Source organism: Leucoraja erinacea, chromosome 8 (genome assembly GCF_028641065.1).
Source record: "Leucoraja erinacea ecotype New England chromosome 8, Leri_hhj_1, whole genome shotgun sequence".
In the NCBI taxonomy this organism is placed as follows: domain Eukaryota; kingdom Metazoa; phylum Chordata; class Chondrichthyes; order Rajiformes; family Rajidae; genus Leucoraja; species Leucoraja erinaceus.
The window spans coordinates 12,676,293-12,702,786 of record NC_073384.1 but is presented as its reverse complement, the minus strand read 5'-3'; the positions used below and the strand labels follow the sequence as shown (position 1 = coordinate 12,702,786).

At 41.0% G+C, this 26,494-nt stretch overlaps 1 protein-coding gene across 1 annotated transcript; it reads right to left on the bottom strand.

The window, feature by feature from the left end:
- crnkl1 (crooked neck pre-mRNA splicing factor 1) lies at positions 1-26,444 on the bottom strand. Its single transcript, XM_055638992.1, has 14 exons — positions 26,254-26,444; positions 21,869-22,021; positions 21,665-21,756; positions 21,408-21,566; positions 19,650-19,816; positions 16,977-17,155; positions 14,873-15,043; positions 11,050-11,241; positions 10,039-10,098; positions 6,690-6,770; positions 5,519-5,758; positions 2,714-2,815; positions 1,703-1,951; positions 1-290 (listed from the first exon to the last, which is right to left on the bottom strand). Exons 1-14 carry the CDS (start codon positions 26,299-26,301, stop codon positions 114-116), a joined length of 2,070 nt encoding a protein of 689 aa, XP_055494967.1. The 5' UTR covers positions 26,302-26,444; the 3' UTR covers positions 1-113.
- Positions 26,445-26,494: the final 50 nt, after the last annotated feature.

The following is a 26,494-nucleotide window of genomic DNA, read 5'->3' as shown; positions in this document are numbered from 1 at the left end:
ATCAGTACAAAAACCAATTTAATAGCTCCAGCTTTCCACGTATTGTACAAAAAAAAGTTCAAAAAAGTAAGAGACAAAGCAAATTGAAGAGTCTAAAAAAGGTTGCCCATTCATCAGGATTCACCCTCCTCCGTTTTATCTGTATTTTCATCTGGGTCATCCTCCGATTCTTTCTCATCCTGCAGCTGTTTCTTCCAGAGTTTGGCCATAGCAAGCAGCTTGAGGTTTGGTTGATTGGCAGCATCTTCTGGGAAAATGTAGTCGTAATATTCCTCCCAGCCAGCATCTGACTGTTGGTTAATAAAATAATTGGATGATATTATTTGACAAAGCTACAATAATACTTATCATACTCTTGCTGCTGCGATTTTAAATAATCTAACTCCTATATTTTGTTTCTGAAAGTTTTTCCTCACATTAAGCTGCAAGAAAAGTGTATCAAAGGTTTTCACATCTATAGATCTATGACGTATGCTAGCAAAAATCCATGGGTTTGAATCATTAGCGATGTGAAAAAACAAAGACCTTCTAGTGTTCACTTCAATAAATCATGAAATAGCTGATAGGAGTGGTTAATTTCTTGGAACAAACAATATAACGTAGAGAAGACCTAATCGAGTGCAAATAAATGACAGTCAAGTGCAAAACCTTATAAGCAGCATGCAAGCAATATTTAAACAAGTCAAAACAATTGCACATGCTGACCGTTGTGCAAATGTGGGATCCTTTTAAGTTTCAACTGCATGAAAATCATATATTCAAATAGTATCACATCATTTGTACTCAGAAAGAAGCAAAATTTGGTCAAATTTTATTGAAAAATAAGATGGCCAATAAATTTAAGATGCATTCTCATTAGGAAAAAGAAAATGCTTTTTCATGTGCGCTTCATATTAATCAATATTATCAATATGACAGATTACCATAATACTTCATGAAATCTGGTTATAGGGCCTGTCCCACTTACGTGTCCTTAGCACGCAAATTACGCGACCTCGTGTATGTGGTATGTAGTTGAGCGCTACATCGCGCGGGGCTCCGAAATTTTTGTAGCAAACAAAATCTTTGCACGCCAACAACTTATCGCGGAACTGACGGCCAAAGTGGGACAGGCCCAAGACCCTGGCGCGACGCAATGTCTCACCTTCAACAGCAGCAGAAGCAGGCAAACGATTGCCGAACTCGGCCTGGGTCTCAAGGCCGTTGCGGATCCGCCCCCAATTCTGCTCCCAGAGCGGGGCCAAGAAAATTGAAGACAGACACAAAATGCTGGAGTAACTCAGCGGGACCGGCAGCATCTCTGGAGAGAAGCAACGGGTGACGTTTCGGGTCGAGACCCTTCTTTCAGACTGAAGAATATTCTCGACCGGAAACATCATCCATTCCTTCTCTCCAGAGATGCTGCCGGTCCTGCTGAGTTACTCCAGCATTTTGCTTCCATCTTCAAATGACGTCACACGCTCCAGATGGCTGTGCGGTCTAATGAAATCGCGCGCAACCTTCGCGGGTCCGTCGCGCCTCAACGCGACCACGAGGTCGTGTAATTAGCGTGCCAAGGACAAGTAAGTGGGACAGGCCCTTAAGGATATGGATGGCTGTTAGTTTGTTGCCAAAAGGATAAATGTTAACAATGACTCCATGTTCCCCGCCCATGGCTTTTTGTTACTTTAAGAAAATACACTGTTTTAAAAAGTGTCCTTACCCCATCTTCTGCCTGTAACTTTCGCCTTTTCTTGACGCGTTCTGGCATGAGTTTTACAACTCTGTTTTGTAAAGACTCTGTGCCAAATTCTATCTCAAAGTCCCTCCAGGACTCCAAGAACATGAGTCGCTCTTCTTTCTCCTCACAGTTTCGCAAAGATCTGTTGGCATCCTCATAGATTTGTCGACTTCGCGATAGACGTTCAGCCGCATCCACCGAAAGTTCAAACTGAACATAACTGATCCATACCTATGAATAGAATGATATTATCTTTCAGAAGTTCTGATCACGAACATATATAATTGCATTCATCATTACTTCCATTCCTTCTTGGTTTCACACACCATTCACACTGAGAAACGTGATTGCACAGAAATTAAATAATATAGCAGAGAACTATAAAGTGATAATTAACAATCAAATACAAATGGTGTCAATTCCTTAGATGGTTATAATTGTTTAAACAAAAATAAATCACACGTTGTTCACTTGTCAATATTAACTTTTCACTTGTCACTATATTATTGTGGTTTTAATTTGATATTCAGGAAACTAAGCCAGCTAGAATGTAGAAACAAGGAACTGCAGGTGCTGGTTTACAAAAACAAAAGACAAGTACTGGAGTAACTTAGCTGGTTAGGCAGCATCTCTGGAGAACATGGATAGGAGACATTTCGGATTGGGTCTGAAGAAGGGACCCGACTCGAAACATCATCTATCTATGTTCGACGAAAACAACCATTGTTTGATCCAATCTTTTAAGACTTGACAACATTTGTGAACTTTGACATCGACAATTCAGATACTTAGAACTTTTTATGTTACAGCTATTTCATGGGAACTTTTATGATCATTGCTTTTAGAAGCATGCATTTCCAAAGATACAATGTGACACACTAGGTAAATTAAAGTGCAAGTATTTTCCACTTGAAGAAAACAGATCCATTATTCCAAGTACTGAGCATCTTTGTAACTTGTATAGTTGTTAACTATCAAAAAATAATAGCTCACTTTAACATGTTGAGTGCGTTGAAGTAGACGTCTGTAAAGATTTCTCGTCATGTCATATTCTTCCTGTTCAATTTCAAAGTCAATGTAGGACTTCCACAGAACCTGAAAAATAACGAATTACAGAAAATTATCTAACTGGCATTTAAAAAATAATTATAGAAGTTAATAAAATTCAAAATGCTAGAAAATTCACATTTAGGCTGCAGAAAGGCTTGGTATACTCATATAACCTTAAACAAAATAAAGGGTTTATGTCCATAGGAACATAAATGTAAATAGAAACATAAAAGCTGTGAAAGGCAGAGCAGTAGTAAATTTCCAATATTGATACAAAAATAGAAAGCATGTTTACAGAGTCCTGAAGGCTACAATGTGCTCATGTGAAAGATGGGTGTTGTGCCTCAAGCTCACATTGTCACATTATAATAGTGCAGGAGGCCACACACAGATAAATCAGAGCGGGACATAAAATGCTGGAGTAACTCAGCGGGACAGGCAGCAACTCTGGATAGAAGGATTGGGAAACGTTTCGGGTCGATGCCCTTCTTCAGACAGTATGAAGAAGGATCTCGACCCGAACCCTCACACATTCTTTCCATTGAGAGATGCTGCCTGTCCCCGCTAAATTATTCCAGCATAAACCAGCATCTGCAGTTCCTTCCTACATAAATCAGAGTGGGGGTGGGTGAAAAATTAAAGTACCAGGCAACTGAAAGCTCAGGGTCATTCTGACGGAATGAATATGGGTGGTCCGTAAAGCAGTTATCCAATCTGTGTTTGGTGTCCCTAATGTCGCGAGATCACCACATCAGTGAATGTGGAAATTAAAATAAACAATTGCTTCACCTGGAAGGATTGCTTGGGTCAGGAAGAGGTAAATGAACAATTGCTGCATCTCCCGCAGTTGCATAGAAGGTGCTGTGAGAAATGCCATGGTTGGGATGCAAGCAGAAGCTTCCACGTGGTGCATCCCGGGGCAATGCTGACGGCAGAAACTGTACCACAGTGACTGACTGAAGTAGCCAATTCTGCAACCACCGTCACTAACCGACCGGAAAGACGTGATATAGAAGATGGCCGGACACGAGGAAGAAGAAGGTGGAGACAGAAGCGAGGACCAGAGACATGAAGCGAACAGTGTATTTAAAATGCTGAAATGGAGGGGAGGATGCATTTAGAGATAGAAATCTGATTTTGAAAATTTGCTTTAATAAAAACACTAAGAAGCCCCACTACTGGCTTAAGATTCGATATGTTTTGTTAATGTTATAAAATAATAGAATACTCAAAGGTTGATTGATTAGCACCAAATAATTTTCTTTGTTTTGTGAAACCTGTTTAATCAATCTTAAGTACACCATCTTACTTAAGGAATGTATTTGAAAAGTAACATTTAAAATAAAATTATATTATGAAGTGTGATTTGATGGTGCTGCTTCATGACAAACGTCATTTTATTGTGGTTTGCCAATGGATTTGAGTAGATATTCAAAAGGAAGGGAAAACCTTGCAATTTCACTGATTGCTCTTAAAGTTGAAACTCTTGTATCCTAATATGTGGTAACGAGATAAGAGATTCAGACTTTTAAAAAGTTAAAAGAACAGAGGAACCAGACGTGATAGCTCCACTTAAAGGACTAGTATCAATCAGCACATGCCCAAAGGGTATGTTTCTGTTGTGCTGTGATTGGCATTGTTAGAAGAATCATGAGATGAGACGATCAGTCTCCAGAGAACAAGTTGAGTGGGAAAGTTAATTCTATCTTTTGTTTAAAATGAAAATTATTACCATGTCACAATAGGGACATCATAAGAGACAAGTACTGTTCTAAGTTTGCACAATATAGGAAAGAATGAGTCTTAAATAGGTTATTTCATATATTGTTGAAAATCCATTAATTTAGTTTAGAGATAGTGTGGAAACAGGACCTTCGGCCTACCGAGTCCACACCGACCATCAATCACCCATGCGCTAGTTCTATCCGACACAGTGGGGGCAATTTACAGAAACAGATTAACCTACAAACCCACATGTTTGGAATGCGGAAGGAAATCAGAGCACCTGGAGGATACCCACACGGCCACAGGGAGAACGTGCAAACTCCAAACAGATAGCACCTGTACTCAGGATTGAACCCATGTCTATGGCACTGTAGGACAGGCACTCCATTAGAAACATAGAAAAATAGGTGCAGGAGTAGGCCATTCGGCCCTTCGAACCACCACCGCCTTTCAGTATGATCATGGCTGATCATCTAAAATCTGTACCCCGTGCCACTCAAAATATTTAAAAGGATTATGTTGACTGGTTAGCTTTCAAATATTGAACGTTTACAGATATGAAATTTCATGAGGTCTTAATTTTTATAAGATAGAATTATTCACATTTCATTAAAAAGTTCCAATTTTTTTAACTTATGGAAGTACAATAATTTTTGATGTGTTGCTACATTTCATGCATAACATTTGAATAGGAGTTTCATTTAATCCACAAGAGATTTAGAAGCTAAAATGTGGTAAAATATGCAACATAAAACAGTAAAATAATCTACTGCTATGAAGCTCAATTGCTTAATCACATATACTATAATCACTTTTTGATTCAAAGTTTAATATAAAATAGATTACATCTTAAAGCTAATCAGTTCCTCTTATAATTGCTGAGCAACCGCCCAATTCATAAATTAATTTAATCTTTAAATCCTTATCCATGTGATGTTTCATGTAATGGGTTATATCAGAAACTCTCCACATTGGAAGTAATTATATTAAAATGACAAATGATTGTACAGACAGATCTCTTACCTCTGGCATATCGAGTCTAGGTTGACCAATTGCTAGCTCATAGATTGCACGAGCACGCTCTACATCACCTAGGATGGTCTCTAATTCAGCAAACTTGATCCAAGTGGTGCAATTCTCCGGGGAAAATTCCAAGTACTTCTCATAGAGTTTCCTACATCGGTCAAACTCACGAAGCTGGAGCTCTAGTTCAATATAACCTTTGAACAACTTGTTTTTTGGACATTTTCCTATGCCAGTACCCTGAAGATGCACAAGAAAAAAAAAATCTAACTTCAGGGTGTATATTAATGAATGATATCTTAAACAAATAATATGAAACAAGTTTCACTTGACATGTAACTTGTGACAGTAAGTGCCAACCTCGGAAAGCACAATATAAAATGGCATTGTGTAATGGGAAGGGGGTGGGATTCATTTAAATTGATCTTCATTTTTAATGAATAAAATAAAATTTAAAAACTATTGCAAAATCTTTACGTGACACAGAGAACAATAAAACAATTACTGAATTTGTTGAATAATGAACAAATGGTTGAATACATTTGCAAATGTGACATATTGTCTGTGTAGCCAAATTGTTGTACAGAGGGGTCCAAGTACTGATCCCTCTGTACCTCACTAATCAGCCAGCCAATTTGAGATGGATCTATTTATTTCCTTTGATCTGTCCCATGATCAGTTCTCAAACCATATCAGCATTGATCTCCAATTCCATGTGCTCCAAGCTTGTTGGTCAATTGTGTCACACCTCCTAAAAATCTTAATCACTACATCCACTAGGTTTTGCATCTATTCTAGTGGTTGCCTTCTTAAAGAGCACCAGTAATTTAATTAACTGTAATTTTACTTTTATCCTATTATTCTTTTCATGGTGATCTGCCATTATAGCTTCCATTAAGGATTCTAGCATTTACTCTGCATCTGACATTAGACTAGCAGGTCAGTAGCTCCCTCCAGGAGCCCGAGTCTTGTGGAAGCCCACAACGACAAAGCTGATGAAAACAAACAGCAATTTTGCCGACAGAATCTGCCAATTGCCCTGCCACATAGCTACTGGTAATCTGAGATGTGTGAAATTTTAAAACGCAACATCAAAATACCTGTTATTTAACAAAATACTCATTGCATACAATTCAAACATAAAAGTGGAAGCATATGTATGGTTACTTACCAAAGCCCGTCTGGCAAGAGGTAGATTTTTCTGTCGAACTTCGAACTGTGCATATAGCAACCACAATTTGGCAAAGGTAAACTATAAAAAAAAATAAGATACTATGATCAAATGTAGAAGTGAATTAGTTGAACAAGATTTTGGTTGCTCCAAATTAAACAAGAGCGAGTAATACTATGTTGCAGAGACAACCATGTTGTTCAGTAACCGAGTTCAAAGACATTTACATGCCATTTTTTTGTGGCTTAATTTTCTATTCAAATTTAGTCACTGCTGTAATTATTTCTACATGTAGATATTTGCTATTACATCCTCTTACAAAAGTTGACATTAACAGCAAAATCTATATTTTAATACAGAAATTTCTATATTGACTCATAGAACAGAGAACAGAGATAGATAGGTTCTTGATTAGTCAAGGGCCTGACCCACGAGGATGCGACCTGCATGCGGCAAGCGCAACCTAAAGGGCGGGTCCCACCAGCATGCGCTTGCATGTGGCAAGAGCGACCTAACGTGGTCGCTTGAGCCGTACGGCCTCGTGGGGCTGGTCCCACTTCGATCGCCGGAGCCATATGGAATTGTGCGGAGCTGGTCCCGACATCGCGCGGGGCTCCGAAAAACCGACCGTGTTTAGAAATTCCGCGCAGCAACGGCCTGCCGGCCCGCAGCCGCCTCTACGCCATGTCACTCACGCGACCTCCGCGCGGCTCCCGTTTCTGGTTTGGTCGCGCTTGCCGCATGCCGTACGGCTCAAGCGACCACGTTAGGTTGCGCTTGCCACATGCAGGCGCATGCTGGTGGGACAGGCCCTTAAGGGTGTCAGGGTTCATAGGGAGAAGACAGGAGAATGGGGTTAGGAGGGATAGATAGATCAGCCATGATTGAATGGCAGAGTGGACATGATGGGGCAAATGGCCTAATTCTAGGCCTATCATTTATGAACATGAACAATACTCGAAAGGAACGGGACTTTCAGCCCACAATGTTTGTACCCAACATGATGCTTATCTGAACTGATTATCTGCATGCAAGTGATCCATATCCCTCTATTCCCTGCAAATCCACGTAGGGATTAAAAGCCTATCTAAAAGCTTCTTAAACGCCACTATTGTATCTGCATCTACAACTACCCCTGGAAATGCATTCCGGGCCCCACAAAAACAAAACTTGCCCTGCACATCTCCACCGCCCTACCTTAATTAATTTCCTTCATCACCTCCTCAAAAACATTCAGTTAAGTTAATGAGACCTGACCTGCCGCGTACAAATCCGTACTGACTATCGCTAATTTTTTTTTAAATATTTTATTTTATTAGAAGTACAACCATATGGCACCAAAGTGCCTAATATATATTTGCATAATACATTTTATGTACAGCTTATTATTTTTTTTTGTTATATTAAAGAAAGATTAGAATAAGAAAAAGAAATTAGATAGTAAAGGATAGAAAAGCGTGAGATATATAGTGTGTGAAGAAAAAGAAGAAAGACGAATGAGTGAAGAAAGTTGAGGAAAAGAAAATAGAAAAAAAGAGAATAAGACATAAAGAAAGAAAAAAAAGGAAAAAAAAGACCATTGTTTATAATCTTGACCAACCCTCGTCCAGTCCTGAAACTGTTAGTTTTTACAATTGTGTTGCACCATATGATTCCAAGAAGACGACAAATGGAGACCAACTCGTTATGAATTGGTCTGATTTATCCATTAGGAGGAATCGCATTTCCTCAAGATGTGCGGTGTCCAACATATTTGCAATCCACACTTCAAACGTTGGTAGATGTATTTTTCCAAAATTTAAGTATAATTTTTTTGCTATTATTAAACCATAGTTAAAAAATAAATTTTGAGATGTGTTCAATTTATTCCCATCTTCCATTACTCCAAATATAATCATTTCAGTATTAGGTTCCATTCTTATCTTGAATAATTTTGTAAATATTTTGAAAATATCACTCCAAAATCTATAAAGTTTTGTGCAGGAGACTAAGGAGTGTGTTATAGTTGCGTTTTGGGATAGACATTTATCACAAATGGGAGATATATTTGGATAAAATTTGTTCAATCTTGTTTTTGAATAATATAATCTATGTTAAAATTTTAAATTGAATTAGATTATGTCTTACATTAATGTAACTCTACTTTCTTTCTTAAACGAAGGAACAACATTGGACACTCTCCTGTCCTCCGTAACCTCGCCTATGGCTAGAGAAGAAACAAAGATCCTCATCAAGGCTTCCGCAATCTCCTCTCTTTCCTCTTTCAATAACTGGGGATGGATCCAGTCAGGCCCTGGAAATTGCTGTTCAAGAGCGTCAGCACGACCACCTTCTCGATCTCAAACTTCCTTAGCATATTTGTGTTCTCTACACTGATATCGCTATCCTCCTTCTTCTCAGTGAATCCAGATGCAATATTCTCAATTAGCACTTCACCCACTTCCTCTGACCCCACACATAGATTCCCTCCTTTAAATTCCAGCAATCCTATCTTCACCCTGGTCACCCTCTTATTTTTAACATACGTATAAAGCCTTGGGATTTTCCTTAATCCACCTAACTAATGACATTCCCTTAAAAGGACACCAAAGATTATTTTAAAAATTGCAAAATATTGCAGGATTTCCTTTAAGGTAAATTGGCGTTGTCAATTGAAAATCACAAAGCTACACGCAACCTATATTAAACTTCAGAAAAACTTTAAAAACCTTATTTCTGAAAAAGTGACATTCAGTTCCCGAATAAAACTCCAAATAAACACAGAAGAGGGTAAAAGGTATGTATTTGCATTTTCATGAGATATGGATAGATAACACACTGGCAGGAAGATAATGAATGGTTTTAAAAGAAACGAGACCAAGTGCAGAGCCGTTGGGTCTTCTCCCCCAACGCAGCCGTTCCCTACCCGTAGCCCACGTGTGCTCTGTACACACACACACACACACACACACACACAGCCAGCCACAGTGTTTTAATATTATATAGAAGATATAGATGTATTCCTCAAGCAACATAACAATTGATCGGCATCGGCAGATATTTGAGGAGCCAGGCGAGGTCTATGATTAGCATCCAATGTCAAAGATAGCAGGTCTGGCATTACTGTACACAAATGGCATTCAGGATTAATACTAATGACTTAATGATTCAGACTGAAGTGCTACTATTGAACTTGAGCTAATATCAGGCACCTACTGGAATCAAATCATTGAAGTATTCTATAGGCCTGTAATTTCCCAGACTCAAAGCAATACAAAATATTTTCTTAGGTTTCCATGATTATATGGAGAGAAATCAACTGTATCAACATCAGAATTGCTTTCATTAGCCGAGGACCAGACAACAGTACCTTCTTATGGGGGATGAGTTCCAAACATGCTTGATAAACTTGCCTAGTCTTCTCTGGATCCTATTTAGAAAGGTATACTGGTTACAAATTTTTCAATAGTGTACAATGGACAAAAAAACATATGTAGAATACAAGTAGAATACAACACTAAAATTGGAACTTCATTTTACCTTGGAAATCCATTCAATACAATTAGTGGTACAATAAAATAAAAACAAATTTGTATACTTCTATAGTTGTTGCAAGATAGAGGGTATAATAATTTCTGCTTCTAACAATTTGTTCCATTACTGTAGGATTAAGTGAATTGGCAGATAGGCCGATGGGTAGATTGTCAGACAAGGCCAGAAATAATAATGTGAAAGCTGTGAAACTTGTGATGGTAGAGGAATGGATGGTAGGGGAAGAAACAGGTGCATGTCCAGGGGAGAGAGGGGGTTTGGTAGCTTCCTAGAATTGGAAAATCCAATGTTCATACCGTTGTGTTAAAAGATACAAGGCGGAATACAAGGTGCTGTAATTCCAGTTGCGTGTAGCCTCTGGCAATGGAGGAGGCCCAGGACAGAAAGGTCAGTCAGGAAATGGGAAGAGGAGATAAAATGCTTAGCAACCAGGAGATACAGTAGGTCATGGCAGACTGAGTGCAAGTGTTTGGTGAAACAGTCGCCGGGTATATACTTGGTCTCATTGATTTATAGGAGGCCACATTGGGAACACCAGATGTAGTAGATGAGGTTAGAGGAGGTGGACGTGAATGTCTGTCTCACTTGGAGTGGACTGCTGGGGACCCTGGAACAAAGCAAGGGAGGCAATATAGTGACAGGTGTTAGATCTCCTGCGCTTGCAGGGGAAAGTACCAGGGGAGTGGCTGGTTTGGGTGGGAAGGGATGACTGAAGCAAGGAGCTGTGGAGGGAACAGTCACTGTGGAAGGCAGAAAGGAGTGGGGATGGCATTGTGACTGGTAGTGGGGTCACATTGGATAAATGTTGGCATTGCTGTTATCTACGTACCTTTGCCTCCAGTTCTTCAAACAAAGAATAATTAACCCATAAGTAAATGTATCTCCTCCAGTGCCGCTTTTCTTGAATGGGTGGAACATTGGCGATTGCACGCTCATACACTTCATGTACAGTATCAGGGTCTCCGTCGCTCTCAACCAAGCGGAGGTAATCAAACCAGGCATCATAGTTATGTGGATTAGCCTTTCAGAAAAATAAGATACTAAATTATACAAAATATATTGAGGTAGACAAGTCCCTTTAAATTAATTTAGTACCAATTTTTGTTTAATCCAAAGATGCACAATTAGCTGTTACATAAGTATGCACATATTTGATAGCTTTCAACATAATTTTAGCTGCATGATGATTTGCATTGAGCATGGTTAAAACTGTACTCCAGTTTCTGGACAGGGAGAAAAATCAGAGCTCATAATGTGGGAGAGAACAGGCTGGAAAAAAGGAACACCACTATGTTATATTTATTATAATGACACCAATAGAAAATTTCCACATTGGAAGACGATAGGAGCTACTCTTTTTCCTAAAGATTTTGTGCACAAATGATGGAAATCACATAGAGGGATTATATTTTTAAATGCAGAATTGCATAGCTTCTAAAGCATTACACACAGGATTTTGGCATTGATGTACTGGTGCTTAAGCTATTTAAAACTACACAGCTATCAGTCAATTTCACCACACACATTAACAATTTGTTTTAACCAAGCTGTTTAGCTTTCGTATCCAAGCCAAGCTCTAGCCCATATGTTATTACTGCTTCTCAGAGTTATATGTAACACAAATTCCCATTGCCAAGAACTATAATTTACAGAAAGTTACTGCACAAGGATTATTAATGCAACCCGTGACTGAACATCAGAACACACAATCAATAGATTTTCTTTGACGACACAATCTGATGCAGGACTGACTAGTTGATTCTTCAGTAGATAACCGCCAAAGATTAACAAACTCTAATCAAATACTGAATAACAGATTAAGCTGTCCATCCATTGTAAGCAATGGTGTCACATTAACATGTTCCAAAAAAAGAGTATGCCAGAACTGTGGTTTTATTGTTTACAGACAAAACGCCACAGCAAATATTTTGCAAGAGAGATTATTTTGATTTTTGAAACAGAATGGTGTTACATTTAACTCAAACAACCTATTATATTTTTCAGCAGTATTACAGCAGTGTTTATACATAGTCCCCCTATTTCAGGGCACCATAATGTTTGGGACACAGCAATATCATGTAAATAAAAGTAGTCATGTTTAGTATTTGGTTGCATATCCTTTGCATGTAATGACTGCTTGAAGTCTGCGATTCATGGACATCACCAGTTGTTGGCTGTCTTCTCTGGCGATGCTCTGCCAGGCCTGTATTGCAGCCATCTTTAGCTTATGCTCGTTTTGGGGGCTAGTCCCTTCAGTTTCTCCAGCATAAAAAATGTATGTTCAATTGGGTTCAGGCCGAGTGATTGACTTGGCCACTTAAGAATTGACCATTTTTTAGCTTTGAAAAACTTCTTTGTTGCTTTAGCAGTATGTTTGGGATCATTGTCTTGTGTAGAATAAACCGCTTGCATTTGTTTGAACTTTAGCAGATAGGATGTGTCTATACACTTCAGAATTCATTATGCTACTACCATCAGCAGTTGTATCATCAATGAAGATAGGTGAGCCAGTACCTTCAGCAACCATACATGACCAGGCCATAACAGATGAGGTGGTATGCTTTGTGGATCTTGGGCAGTTCCTTCTCTCCTCCATATTTTGCTCTTGCCATCACTCTGATATACAAGTTAATCTTCGTCTCATCTGTCCACAAGACCTTTTTCCAGAACTATGGTTGCTCTTTTAAGTACTTCTTGGCAAGCTGTATCCTGGCCATCCTATTTTTGCGGCTAACCAGTGGTTTGCATCTTGTTGTGTAGCCTCTGTATTTCTATCCATGAAGTCTTCTGCGGATAGTGGTCATTGACCTGAAGTAGTCACTCCTGAAGAATGTTTTTGATCTTCTTTGGCCCGCCAGTCCCTTTGCGATTAGTAAACTCACCAGTGCTCTCTTTCTTCTTAATGATGTTCCAAACAGTTGATTTTGGTAAGCCTAACGTCCTGTAGCCGGGGGAGGGGGACGGCTTCAGGCAGGGGCTGGTGGGGGGAGCGCTGCCATGGCCTACCGCTGCCGTGGCCTGCTGCTGCCATGGTCTGCCACTGAGGGGGGGGGGGGGGGGGGGGGGGGGGGGGTGTGAGGGAGGGGGGATGGGGGTGTGTAGGCGGGGGTGGTGAGCCCCACCAGCGCCCGGCCCCGCCACCGCCCGGCTCCATCAATCCTTCCACTCTCACTCCTCACTTCCCCAGGATCTCGAGTTTGCAGCAGTGGGGCATGCTCCGCGCACCGGGCCGCGTCTACGCACCGGGCCGCATCCGCGCACCGGGCGGCTTCTGGACTCGCAGTTCACTGACTCACGGCTTCTGGACTCACAGTTCACTGACTCACGGCTTCTGGACTCACAGTTCACTGACTCACGGCTTCTGGACTCACAGTTCACTGACTCACGGCTTCTGGACTCACAGTTCACTCACTCACGGCTTCTGGACTCACAGTTCACTGACTCACGGCTTCTGGACTCACAGTTCACTGACTCACGGCTTCTGGACTCACAGTTCGCTCAGTCACGGCTTCTGGACTCACAGTTCGTTCACTCACGGCTTCTCACAGGACTCACGGCTTCTGCTCACAGTTCACTCACTCACGGCTTCTGGACTCACAGTTCACTGACTCACGGCTTCTGGACTCACAGTTCGTTCAGTCACGGCTTCTGGACTCACAGTTCGTTCACTCACGGCTTCTGCTCACAGTTCACTCACTCACGGCTTCTGCTCACAGTTCACTCACTCACGGCTTCTGGACTCACAGTTCACTCACTCACGGCTTCTGGACTCACAGTTCACTCACTCACGGCTTCAGGATGGCCTCGGGTGGATGGCTCACGGAATCAGCCCGGCCTCCGGGGCTTCATTCTCCTCGCCCTGGTGATTGACAGAGGTTGCCAGAAGGGGAGTAGCCATCCCAGTGAGACAGGAGAGAAGACCAATCTGCTGCTCTTACGATTTTTAAACCTCATAACTTTTGTAATATTCCACCGATCGGAACAAAACTTGGTGCGCTTGGAGCAGAGGAGAACGGCGAGTAAGGTGGCGAAAAATCCTAGCGATATACGGTAACGTTTTTGCGCAAATTTAAAAACAACGCAAACCAGAAGAGGACAAGATGAGAGTTTTTGTAATAGCATAGATTAATAATCTAGCATTGTCTAATTTGTTCATTTACTTAGCTCAGGGAATCTACTCTAGCCAGATACTTTATCAGCAATAGGAAGATTGATGAAACAAACACAATGCCAATAACCTTGAATCATAGCCAAAATAATAACCCTGTTTTTCCCCCCCATGTATGATTGATTGACTACAAACCATTTTCCCCCCCAAATATTCTACATCCACATGATTTTGTTTCTGTAGTTTATTTGGTGACATGCATGGTAACATAGCCTGTAATCTCGATCAGCTCAAATACAGGAGAATGGCTATTTAAATAGACTAGTTAGCGCTACACCATTGTAAAATAACAGTCCACTGGTGTATATTTGATTCTAAAATCCTAACCACTTCCAGTAAGGAAGGTTCTCCAAAATTCCCGATTGGATTATGTATATTTTTTAAACTAAACAGAGTCACTGAATTGTTATAGCACACGAGTCTGTGCCGGCTTCTAGTATAGTAAAACATGTTATACAATACAAAAGGTAAAAATTAATCCTACCTTGACTTCTTCTTCATATTGAAAGCGTCTTTTGCTGACAATAACATCTTCAATACCTCTTCTGTCCCCAAATTTTTTCTCAAACACTGTGTAGTTTTTGAAGAGCTCTTGAGCTTGACTTTTGGCAATTCTATCAAGCGCATATTTGTAAATCACTCGCACTCGATCAAACTGGGAATGAACAAACTCTTAGCAGTAAGTAGAAATACAATTTAAGCATCAACAGCAATTGAGGCTGGACTAACATTTTTCAGTGGAGATCAATTATTTCACTGTTTATTGTATAATTACTTCACTGATTTTACATGGATTGTCATTACATACTGTGCCATTTCTTGAAAAACATGGTTTAATTAAAACCGATTTCAAGTTTCTGACCAGTAGATTTGTTGTTAATACAGCACACTGCTTTAATTTATTTTTCCAGTTTTCAACTAGGGATTGACACACATTTCATTGTACAAGGAATTAGAATTGAACCTTATTTTGTACTTATTGATTTATGCATCTAGTTTTTGTTGGCAGTGTTCTATGATTGTAACATTTTAGCATTGAGCAGAAAAAAAACCCACAAACTTGCACTGTCCTCTTGCATAACTGAACAAGGAACATTTTGAAGTTGTAATTTCTTAAGATGTCATAAAGGAATTTAATTCAGATAATTACCCACAGTATACAACTACACTAATTGGACAACCGGAAAATTAAAAACAAATATATTTTTAAATTGTACAGAAACTCAGAACATTTTGTAAACTGGAGTCTAACATATAATAATTCCTGATTGTTCAGTTGCTATCCACTATATCAGAATGTGTTAAATGTACAGTTTATTCCATAATTTTAGCAATAAGACCCTTTAGTATTTATTAGTGCATATAGTCAGATTGTGCTATATGTACACATGGTACACTCCAGAATTTTAGCAGCAAGTCCCTTTAATATTAATACACTGCGTAAAGACATTTATTGTAGGAATCGAATGTTCATTTTGTAACTGAATATTTACACAACTTCTGCCTAAAAGCACATTACGAATATGTATATGATTGCGAGCAATTAACTGAAATTGGATATAATAGAATGGATGGAAATTGAAAATTGTTGTCAATAAATATTCAAACTAGCAGTTTCTTTCTAAAACAGGATTAAATGCAATGCTAAGCAACAAATAAAACTACAATAAACAAATTTACAAAATCTAACGTGCAGCACTTGGTCTAGTTATCAAAGCAGTGCAGGATTCCCTTGTGAATATGTATATATATTTAGGATTAGGTTTACATCAGATATAACTATAAATAAGGGCTGGAAGCTGTTTGTTCCCACACTCTTTACGCCTTGATGTTGCTGTTTGCTCAAAAGTCAGGGTATATGGAATTGCGCCTATTGATTTGGTTTCTTGGTCACAGTATAAATAAATTTGAGATAAGTGATGGGAAGCTAGAATACATTTAACTATATATTCTCCTACAAAAACCATTTGAAGGAAAGCTTAGAGGGTATTGTGAATATTAACCTTTCCATAATTAGTTAGCAATTATTGAATTTATTTGGAACAGATTAAAAATCTCATGCTTTAGGTCTACATTGTAAAGAAAACATTGTGATATTATTTGTTTGTCAATAATGTTTGTTGCATGGTGATATTATGAGTATTCAGAAGGTTGATTCAAAGGCAGGAGAATTATACTTTCCATAGATGGTCATGATTCAAACTGTTATAGTAGCAGCGAATGTGATTAAGGAGTTTGAATTAGCCTTGAAAGGAATCAAGGAAATAAAATTAGGCGGCACAGTGGCTGAGTGTTCCCTTACAGAGCCAGAGGCCTGGGTTCAATTCTGACTACGTGTGATGTCTGTGTGGAGTTTATACTTTCTCCTTGTGACTGTGTGGGTTTTCAAAAATTCCATTCCAAAAACATTCAACATTCCAAAAACATGCAGGTTTGTAGGTTAATTGGCTACTGTAAATTGTCCGTGGTGTGCAGAACAGTGTTAGCGTATGGGGTAATCGTTGGTCGACATGAACATGGTGGGCCAAAGGGCCTGTTTCCACGCTGCATCTCTAAAGTCTACAAAATTAAATTCTATGATTTCTTACTTCTTTCTGCTTTTCCTCAAACTTTGCAAATGACACAAAGAGCTGCTCGTCCATGTGGTCCTCCCCATAAAACTCCACTCCTCTTTCGTACACTTTCCGTGCATGTCCAATATATGCGTGTTTTTCTTCAAACCGGGCATATTTAATCCAGTTCTTCACATCAGGATGGATCAAAACAAGTGTAGAAAAATTAAGGAGAACAAAACTGCATAAAAAGTAAAGTACAAGTAGCTATAAAAATAAAAACTTTTTTTTGGTAAAGGTTTTTCTACACTTTAACCGTATTTCACTGTTTGCAAAATAGTAAGTGAAGGTTTAGTGACCGTTGGCTGTTGGAACGTATCGTGCCTGCAACAGAGTTTGGAAGCTGCTATTTATCGTAAAGGATTCAAAAGCAGAAATTCACATCCTGCGCTCCAACCTACTTATCACATAACCTTATAAATCCTGAATGGATTGGCAGACTGTTTTCCCTGGAATAAAGGAGGCCGAGGGTCTCTATCAGGAGAGTTTATAAACTTATGATAGTATAAGTTCGGCTACACAATCATGGCATAGATAGTATAAATAGTCTTATTCCCAGGGAAGTGGAGCCTATAACTCGCTTAAGGTTTAAGGTGAGAGGAGAATGATTAAAAGGAGATCTTAGTGGCAAGTGTATTAGTTTCCATTAATCAGACAAAAAATATTCACCAAGAAAAAGGCAAGTAAAATTATTAAAGTCAAGAGAGTTTTATTGCCATGTCCAGATAGGACAATTAAATTCTTGCTTGCTGCAGCACAACAGAATATGTAAACATAATACAGAACAGGATTTAAAAGTTCAGTGGGTCTGTAAACCAAAGACCATATATATACACAATAAGTAAACAGATAAAGTGCAATAGGCTGTTATTGTTCAGAGTTTGTTTGATGTCACGTTTAATAGCCTGATGGCTGTGGTGAAGAAGCTCTTCCTGAACCTGAATGTTCCAGATTTCAAGTTCCTGTACCTTCTTCCCGATGGCAATGGAGAGATGAGTGCGTGGCCAGGATGGTGTGGGTCTTTGATGATGTTGGCAGCCTTTTTGAGACAGCGACTGCGATAGATCCCATCGATGGTGGGGAGGTCAGAGCCGATGATGGACTGGGCAGTGGTCACAACTTTCTGCATTCTTTTCCGCTCCTGGACATTCAAGTTGCCGAACCAAGCCACAATGCATCTAGTCAGTATGCTCTCTGCTGTGAATCTGTAGAGGTTCGAGAGGGTCCTCCTTGACATACCGACTCTCCGTAATCTTCTCAGGGAGTAGAGGCGCTGATGTGCCTTCTTTATAATTGCATCATTGTGCTGGGACCAGGTCGAGGGTCGAGGTAGGAGTTGATATGCGACATATTCAACCTCTCAAAGCACTTCATCACCGCAGACTTTAGTGCCACTGGTCGATAGTCATTGAGGCACGCCACCTTGCTCTTCGGCACCGGTATTATTAATGTCCTTTTAAAGCAGGTGGGAACCTCAGAAGTGAGAGGTTGAAAATGTCCGTAAAAACTCCAGCCAGTTGGTCTGCACAGGTTTTTAGAACACGGCCGGGTATACCATCAGGTCCAGACGCTTTCCGAGGGTTCACTCCTCCCTGAAGGATCTTCTGACATCAGCCTCTGTGACTGGGACTGAAATACCATCACGGCAAATGGGGGTTCGGGAAGCACATCAGTGTTCTCCGTATCAAAGCGTGCGTAGAATGCATTGAGTTCGTCGGGGAGTGATGCTTCGCTGACATTTGAGCTGCCTCCTGATTTTGCCTTGTAGGAGGTGATGGCATTCAAGCCCTGACAGTTGCCGAACATCCTCTCATCCTCCAGCTGGAGCAGAAGTCCCTTTTGCCTTTTGAGGAGGTGATCTGGACTTTTTGTAGAGCCTGCATCTCCACAGTTCAGAAGAAACATCTCGTGGTCATCTAAGGCTCCAGCTGGTTGGAGAAGGTCCATTTACAGTCCTCCACACATTATTTTTTTGATGGCGTATTCATTCACGTTGCCAAGTTCCTGAAAATTGCCCAAGCAGTCATGGAGTTGTTCCCCCCCCCCCCAGACCAGCTCTGTACAGTCCTTATCTCTGTGGGTGCTCTCTTCAATTGCTGCCTGTCGGCAGGCAGAAGCAGCACCACAGTATGGTCAGCTTTACCGAAGTGAGGGTGAGGGATAATGCGATAGGCATCCTTGATGGTCATGTGGCAGTGGTCGAGGGTGTTTGATTATCTGGTGCTGATGGAGACATGCTGATAGAAGTTAGGGAGCGATTTCTTCAGGTTGGCTTTGTTGAAATCCGCGGCAATGGTGGTAAATGTCTGGGGATAAGCCGTCTGGTGCATGTTGACCATGGCGTGTAGCTCCCCCAGTGCCAGATGGACGTCTGCCTGGGGTGGGATGTAGACCGCAGTCAGGATGATGGAGGTGAATTCCCTCCGTAGGTAGAACATTCCTTACAATGTTACCATCATTCTAATTGCAGCAACAATTATTCCAGTAAACCAAGATTACCAATTGCAAGAAGTCCAGAATGTCTCTGGCTAGAAAATGCAAGGATCACATCACAGGCCTATGAACTTTCCTGTTAGTTTTAATGAATACGAGTAATTTATAAAAAATAAAATACCTCACTCCTTCGAGGAAACCATTTTAAAAGGATATACTTCTCATAAACCAGTCGGGCTCTTTCAATTTCCTTGTATCGCAGTTCAAAATTAATATAGGAATGCCAAGCTTGTTCATCGGGATGCCATTCCATCCAGCGCTCAAACACCTGCCTTGCCCCTGCAACATTCCCTAGCATTTCCTCCATGTAGGTATATTTATACCTAGCAAAAGCAAATAGAATATAGAGTCTGTATACAACAAATATATACCATTTAGATTTACTCTGATGACATACAGTGCTCTCCATAATGTTTGGGACAAAGACCCATTAGTTATTTATTTGCCTCTGTACTCCATAATTTGAGATTTGTATTAGAAAAAAGATCACATGCAATTAAAGTACACATTGTCAGATTCTAATAAAGGCCATTTTTATACATTTTGGTTTCACCATGTAGAAATTACTGCAGTGTTTATACATAGTCCCCCCATTTCAGGGCACCATAATGTTTTGGACACAGCAATGTCAGGTAAATGAAAGTAGCAGAGCTGCCAAGTTTTGTCAGCGCATTTCAGTATTCTAGTACCTGAAAATCAGTATTTTGCTGAGGATATCAGTAATTTTGATATCCTCAGCAAAAATATCTTGCTGAGGAATTCCGATTTTTTTATTTTCCTATTTGTCAATTTTATCTAAATGGCGTCAAGTTGGGAAAAAGGGAAGTACAACGGGATCTGGGGGCACCTTGTACATCAGTCTATGAAAGTAAGCATGCAGGTACAGCAGGCAGTGAAGAAAGCGAATGGCATGTTGGCCTTTATAACACGAGGAATCGAATATAGGAGCAAAGAGGTTCTTCTGCAGTTGTACAGACCACTAGTGAGACCACACCTGGAATATTGTGTGCAGTTTTGGTCCCCTAATTTGAGGAAGGACATTCTTGCTATTGAGGGAGTGCAGCGTAAGCTTACAAGGTTAATTCCTGGGATGGCGGGACTGTCATATGCTGAGAGAATGGAGCAGCTGGGCTTGCACACTCTGGAGTTTAGAAGGATGAGAGGAGATCTCATTGAAACATGTAAGATTGTTAAGGGGTAGGATACGCTAGAGGCAGGAAACATGTTCCCGATGTTGGGGGAGTTCAGAAATAGGGGCCACAGTTTAAGAATAAGGAGTAAACCATTTAGAACGGAGACGAGGAAACACTTTTTCACACAGAGAGTGGTGAGTCTGTGGAATTCTCTGCCTCAGAGGGCTGTGGAGGCAGGTTCTCTGGATGCTTTCAAGAGAGAGCTAGATAGGGCTCTTAAAAATAGTGGAGTCAGGGGATATGGGGAGAAGGCAGGACGGGGTACTGATTGGGGATGATCAGCCATGATCACACTGAATGGCGGTGCTGGCTCGAAGGGCCAAATGACCTACTCCTGCACCTGTTGTCTATTGTCTATTTAAAACAAAAATGCTTTAATCAGAATTATCCAACAAAAAATGAAGACCATGCTTCCCAACAAATCCAAATCTAAGAGGATATAGTAAGTTTTGAAATCAGATGAAAAACTAGAAAAAAAATAATTACTGATATAGTAGTCAAACAAGGGTGGTAAACCTGTAGAATTAATTACCACAGAAGGCTTGAGGCCAAGTTAATGGATATTTTTAAGGCAAAGATAGATTCTAGATTTGTACAGGTGCCAGGGTTTATGGGGAGAAGGCAGGAGAATGGGGTTGAGAGGGAGAAATTAATCAGCCATGATAGAATGGCAGGGTAGACTTGGTGGGCCGAATGGCCTAATTCTGCTCCTATCACTTACCAAAACTGGTTGACCCTGGGCAGGATGGTAATTGCTCGATCCCAGATGTTGCGGGCGTGATTAATCTGTCGGTTCTTCATTTCCATCTCTGCATACTTCAACCACAGCGTGATATTTCTGTGATCGACATCTAATGCACGTTCGTAAATCGAACGTGCCCTTCAGTCAATATAAAGAAACGTGTGAAGATTAAAAAAAGTTTTGTTCGAAAAATAAACCTCTTGGTGAATCATATTCAATGATCTCAAAATGTTTACCTCTGTATTTCTTTTAGGCTCTCCTCCCATTGTGCGTATTTGATCCAGTTGCTAATAACAGTTCGATTTTTCCGTATATTGTCTTCAAAGGTCTATTTCAAAACAGCAGCAACTTGAAAAACGTGTAATGATGTACAGAAAACAATCTTGATTTGTTATACTATCTAGTAAATGAATAGGAAACATATTTTACAACCTACTTACTTTTCTTTTTCTTAGCTTGTAGTCATTCAATTCCTCCTCATCGGTGATCTTTTGAGTCGGCGGTGGTGGCAGAAGTTCAAGTTCCCTCTCTTTTGCTTCTCTCAAAAGTTGTTCAGCTGTAATTTGCAACTCAGCAGGTGCCTTATTTTTCACCTGTGAATAAAAAGGAGTCAAGTAAAATGTGTCTATTTTTCTAAATAATGTATCTGATGATCTTGCATAAAATAAAATCTAATTTTGTTACAGCAATAACTTAGCTTGAGAAACTTTATGTTGAATCTATGACAAGGCAATAATGACCTAAAATGACACAAAGTGCTAAAGTAAGCGGGTCAGGCAACATCTTGTGAACATGGATAGGTGATGTTTCGAGTCGCGCACCTTTCTGAAGAAAGGTCGCGACCCAAAACATCACCAATGCATATTTTCTAGAGTTGCTGCCTGACCCGCTGAGTTGCTCCAGCACTTTGTGTCTTTTTGTGCAAACCAACATCTGCAATTCATTCCAGCTGCTCTCCAACATCACAACATGCATTTGGTTGGCAAACAGGAACCAAAGAGTAGGAATTAACAGGCAGGCAGTGACTAGTGGGGTGCCACAAGGCTCAGTGCTGGGACCCGTTATTTACAATGTATATTAACGATTTTGACAAAGGAATTAAATGTAACGTCTCCAAGTTTGCGGATGACACAAAGCTAGGTGGCAGTGTGAGTTGTGAGGAGGGTGCTAGGAGGCTGCAGGGTGACTTGGATAGGTTGGGTGAGTGGGCAGATGCAGAATAATGTGGATTAATGTGACATTATCCATTTTGGTGGCAAGAACAAGGCGGTGGATTATTATCTGAATGGTGTCAGATTAGAAACATAGAATATACGTGGAGTAGGCCATTCGGGCCCTGAGAGCCAGCAACGCCATTAATATGATGATGGATGATCATCCAAAAACCAGTACCCCTTTCTTCCTGCTTTTACTCCATATCCCTTGATTCAGTTAGCCCTAAGAGCTAAATCTAACTCTCTCTTGCAAACTATAGGAAAAGGGGAGGTGCAACGAGACCTGGGTGCCCTTGTACAAGTAAGCATGCAGGGACAGCAGGCAGTGAAGAAATGGCATGTTGGCCTTCATAGCAAGAGGATTTGAGTAGGAGCAAGGAGGTCATACAGTACTTGTACAGGGCCCTGGTGAGACCACACCTGGAGTATTGTGTGCAGTTTTGGTTAATTTTAGGAAGGACATTCTTGCTATTGAGGGAGGGCCGCATCGGTTCACCGGGTTACTTCCCGGGATGGTGGGATAAATGATGAAACAATGGACCGACTGGGCTTATATTCACTGGAATTTAAAAGGATGAGAGGGATTATTAAGGGATTGGACAGGCTAGATGCAGGAAAAATATTCCAAATATAGGGGGAGTCCATAACCAGAGGGTCACAGTTTAATAATAAGGGGCAAGCCATTTAGGACTGAGTTGCGGAAAGGCATGTTTAGCCAGAGTTGTGAATCTGTGGAATTCTCTGCCACAGAAGGCAGTGGAAGCCAATTTACTGGACGCATTCAAGAGAATCAGATATAGCTCTTGGGGCTAACAGAATCAGGGGATATGGAGAGAAAGTAGGAATGAGATACTGATTTTGGATGATCAGCCATGATCATATTGAATGGCGTTGCTGGCTCGAAGGGCCGAATGGCCTACTCCCGCACCCATTTACTATGCTTCTATGTTTCCTTGAGAACATCTCTTAAAATGTATGTCTTCGCACAGGATTTGCAATTAGGTGTTGTTCGAAATAGTTCCATGAAGCCAAATGGAGCAATGCTATATAAATGTTATAGGTTACAGTGCAAATCAGTTGTTCAAATTCTCAGTGAAAATGTGCAATGTTTGATTCGGCCACATCTCAAGAAATGCACATAGTTCTCATCACTAAGATGTTCTAAAGCAGCAATGCACATGACATAAGATTGACCTTAGGACTTATGAGAGACATTTTGCTAGACGTTTTATGAATGTTTAAGATACTTAACAAAACAGAGAATGTAAACCAACAGAGTACATTTATTTCCACAGGCAGAAACTTCAACAGCAAATTTAATTCTCTCTAAAGTCCACCCCAGAGGTGCTGCCCGACCTGCCGAGTTACTCCAGCATTTTGTTTCTACTTCGGTGTAACCCAGCATCTACAGTTCTTTCCTACGCATATCTGTTCACCGTCTTGTCAGCTCTGTGAGCAGAGGCCAAGCGATTTAGGCCTATCCATGTAATCACAACGAACCACAACTTCTCGGGTGGTTATTTCTGGATTGTTTCCAGTACATCATGCTAGTGAGGGCAGGAACAGGGAGATAGGGGATCTGAATGTGTGGCTCGGGGGCTGCTGCAGGGAGCAAGGATTTAGCTTTATAGATCTCTTCTGGGGTAGCGGTGACCTGTACAAAAGGGGAACCAACGTTCTGGCAGGCAGGTTTGCAAGGGCTACACGTGTGGGTTTAAACTAAATAGTGGGGGGAGGGATTGACAAATTGGGAATATAAAGATGGAGTTAAAGGGGAAGGATAATAAAGGGGAATGACAATAAAGAAATCTAATCTAATCTAATATTCAAGTGTACACATCCTATCGAAAAGACAGACAGTTGGGCAGAGGGGGTGGGGTATCTCTGTTGGTGAATAATGAAATTATTCAGCAAGGGTTGACATTGAAACAGGAGATGTGGAATCAATATGGATAGAACTGAGCCAGTTAGAACGGAGACGAGGAAACACTTTTTCTCAAAGTTGCAAGTCTGTGGAATGCTCTGCCTCAGATGGAGGCCGGTTCTCTGGATACTTTCAAGAGAGAGTTAGATAGGGCTCTTAAAGATAGCGAAGTCAAGGGATATGGGGAGAAGGCAGGAACGGGGTACTGATTGGGGATGATCAGTCATGATTACATTGAATGTCAGTGCTGGCTCGAAGGGCCGAATGGCCTACTCCTGCACCTAATGTATATTGTCTATTGTCTATTTAATTAAGGGGGCTTATCTACAGGCCCCCAAACAGTAGCCTGGATATAGGGTGCAAGTTGAATCAGGAGTTAAAATTGGCATGTCGTAAAGGTAATGCTACGGTTGTTACAGGAGATTTCAACATGCAGGTAGACTGGGAAAATTAAGTTGGTACTGGACCCCAAGAAGAGAGTTTGTGGAGTGCCTCTGTGATGGATTCTTAGAGCAGCTTGTATTGGAGCCTACCAGGGAGAAGGCGATTCGCGATTTAGTGTTGTGTAATGAACTGGATTTGATAAGGACACTTGAGGTTAAGGAGCCATTAAGAGGTAGTGACCATAATATGATAAGTTTGAATCTACAATTTGAGAGGGAGAAGGGTAAATCGGAGGTGTCAGTATTACAGTTGAACAAAGGGGACCATGAAGCCATGAGGGAGGAGCTGGCCAAAGTTGATTGGAAAGATACCCTAGCATGGATGACAGAGGAACAACAATGGCAGGTATTTCTGGGAACAATACAGGTGCAGGCTCAGTTAATTCCAAAGAGGAAGAAAGATTTCAACGGGAGTAAGCGGTGACCGTGGCTGACAAGGGAAGTCAGGGACAGTATAAAATTAAAAGAGAAGTACAATGGCAGTGCTGGCTCAAAGGGCCGAATGGCCTACTCCTGCGTCCATTGTCTAAGATAGACATAAAATGTTGGAGTAATTCAGCAGGACAGGCATTTCTGGAGAGAAGGAATGGTTGAAATCTCAGGCCGAGATCCTACTTCAGACTGAGAGTCATGGGAGAGGCAGTCTAGAGATATGGAAGGGTAAGGTGAGAAAACGACAGGTCAAAGCAGGCAATATTCAAGGAAATGTAGAATGGTTCATTGTTAGCTGAGAGGAAGGTGACAAGGAGGCATAAAATCAGTAAAATTAATCAGGACAGTGAAACTATGTCAGAGGAATAAGGTGGGAGAGTGACGGAGAGAGAGCAACAATGAGTTACTTAATTTGTTTGTGCCGCACTCTGACAGTGGAGGATGCCCAGGACAGAAAGGTAGGGTGAAGGGGCTCGACCCGAAACGTCACCCATTCCTTCTCTCCAGAGATGCTGTCTGAGTTACTCCGGTATTTTGCGTCTATCCCAGGACAGAAAGGTCATCGTGGGAATGTGAGGGAGTTAAGGCATTTGGAGATCACGTAGGCCACAACTGCAGATGCTGGTTTACACGGAACATAGACACAGAATGCTGGAGTAACTCAGCGGGACAGGCAGCATCTCTGGGGAGAAGGGGTTGGGCGCCCGAGACGTCAACCATTCGTTCTGACCCGCTGAGCTGCAGCATTTTGTTCTGTGTAACCACGGCGCCTCTCCACCAAGTTAAGGCCTCGACATCCCGCCCCGAGTTACCTTCGCCACTTTAGGGATCCGCTGCTTCCCGGCCGCCGTCGACGCCATTTCTGACTGTGATTTTTTCCCCCACTCCGTTGTTCGCTTTAAACTAACGACACCTCTCCAAGAACAAAAGTAAGTGCATAAATCCAACTGTTCCGCGGCCTTCCGGAACAGGCCCGCGCAGCGTCACCTCCGACCCGACGGCGCCCCCACCACGTGACGACCACGCCGGTTGCTATGACACCGGCGCTCGGCG

Coding starts and splice junctions, on each gene's coding strand:
- crnkl1 (XM_055638992.1), bottom strand. CDS start 26,301: ATGGCGTCGACGGCGGCCGGGAAGCAGCGGATCCCTAAAGTGGCGAAG. Junction 6,771..10,038: donor AACTCATCCCCCATAAGAAG/GTACTGTTGTCT, acceptor TTTTTTTTATAG/TTTACCTTTGCCAAATTGTG. Junction 1,952..2,713: donor AACGCACTCAACATGTTAAA/GTGAGCTATTAT, acceptor TTCTATTCATAG/GTATGGATCAGTTATGTTCA.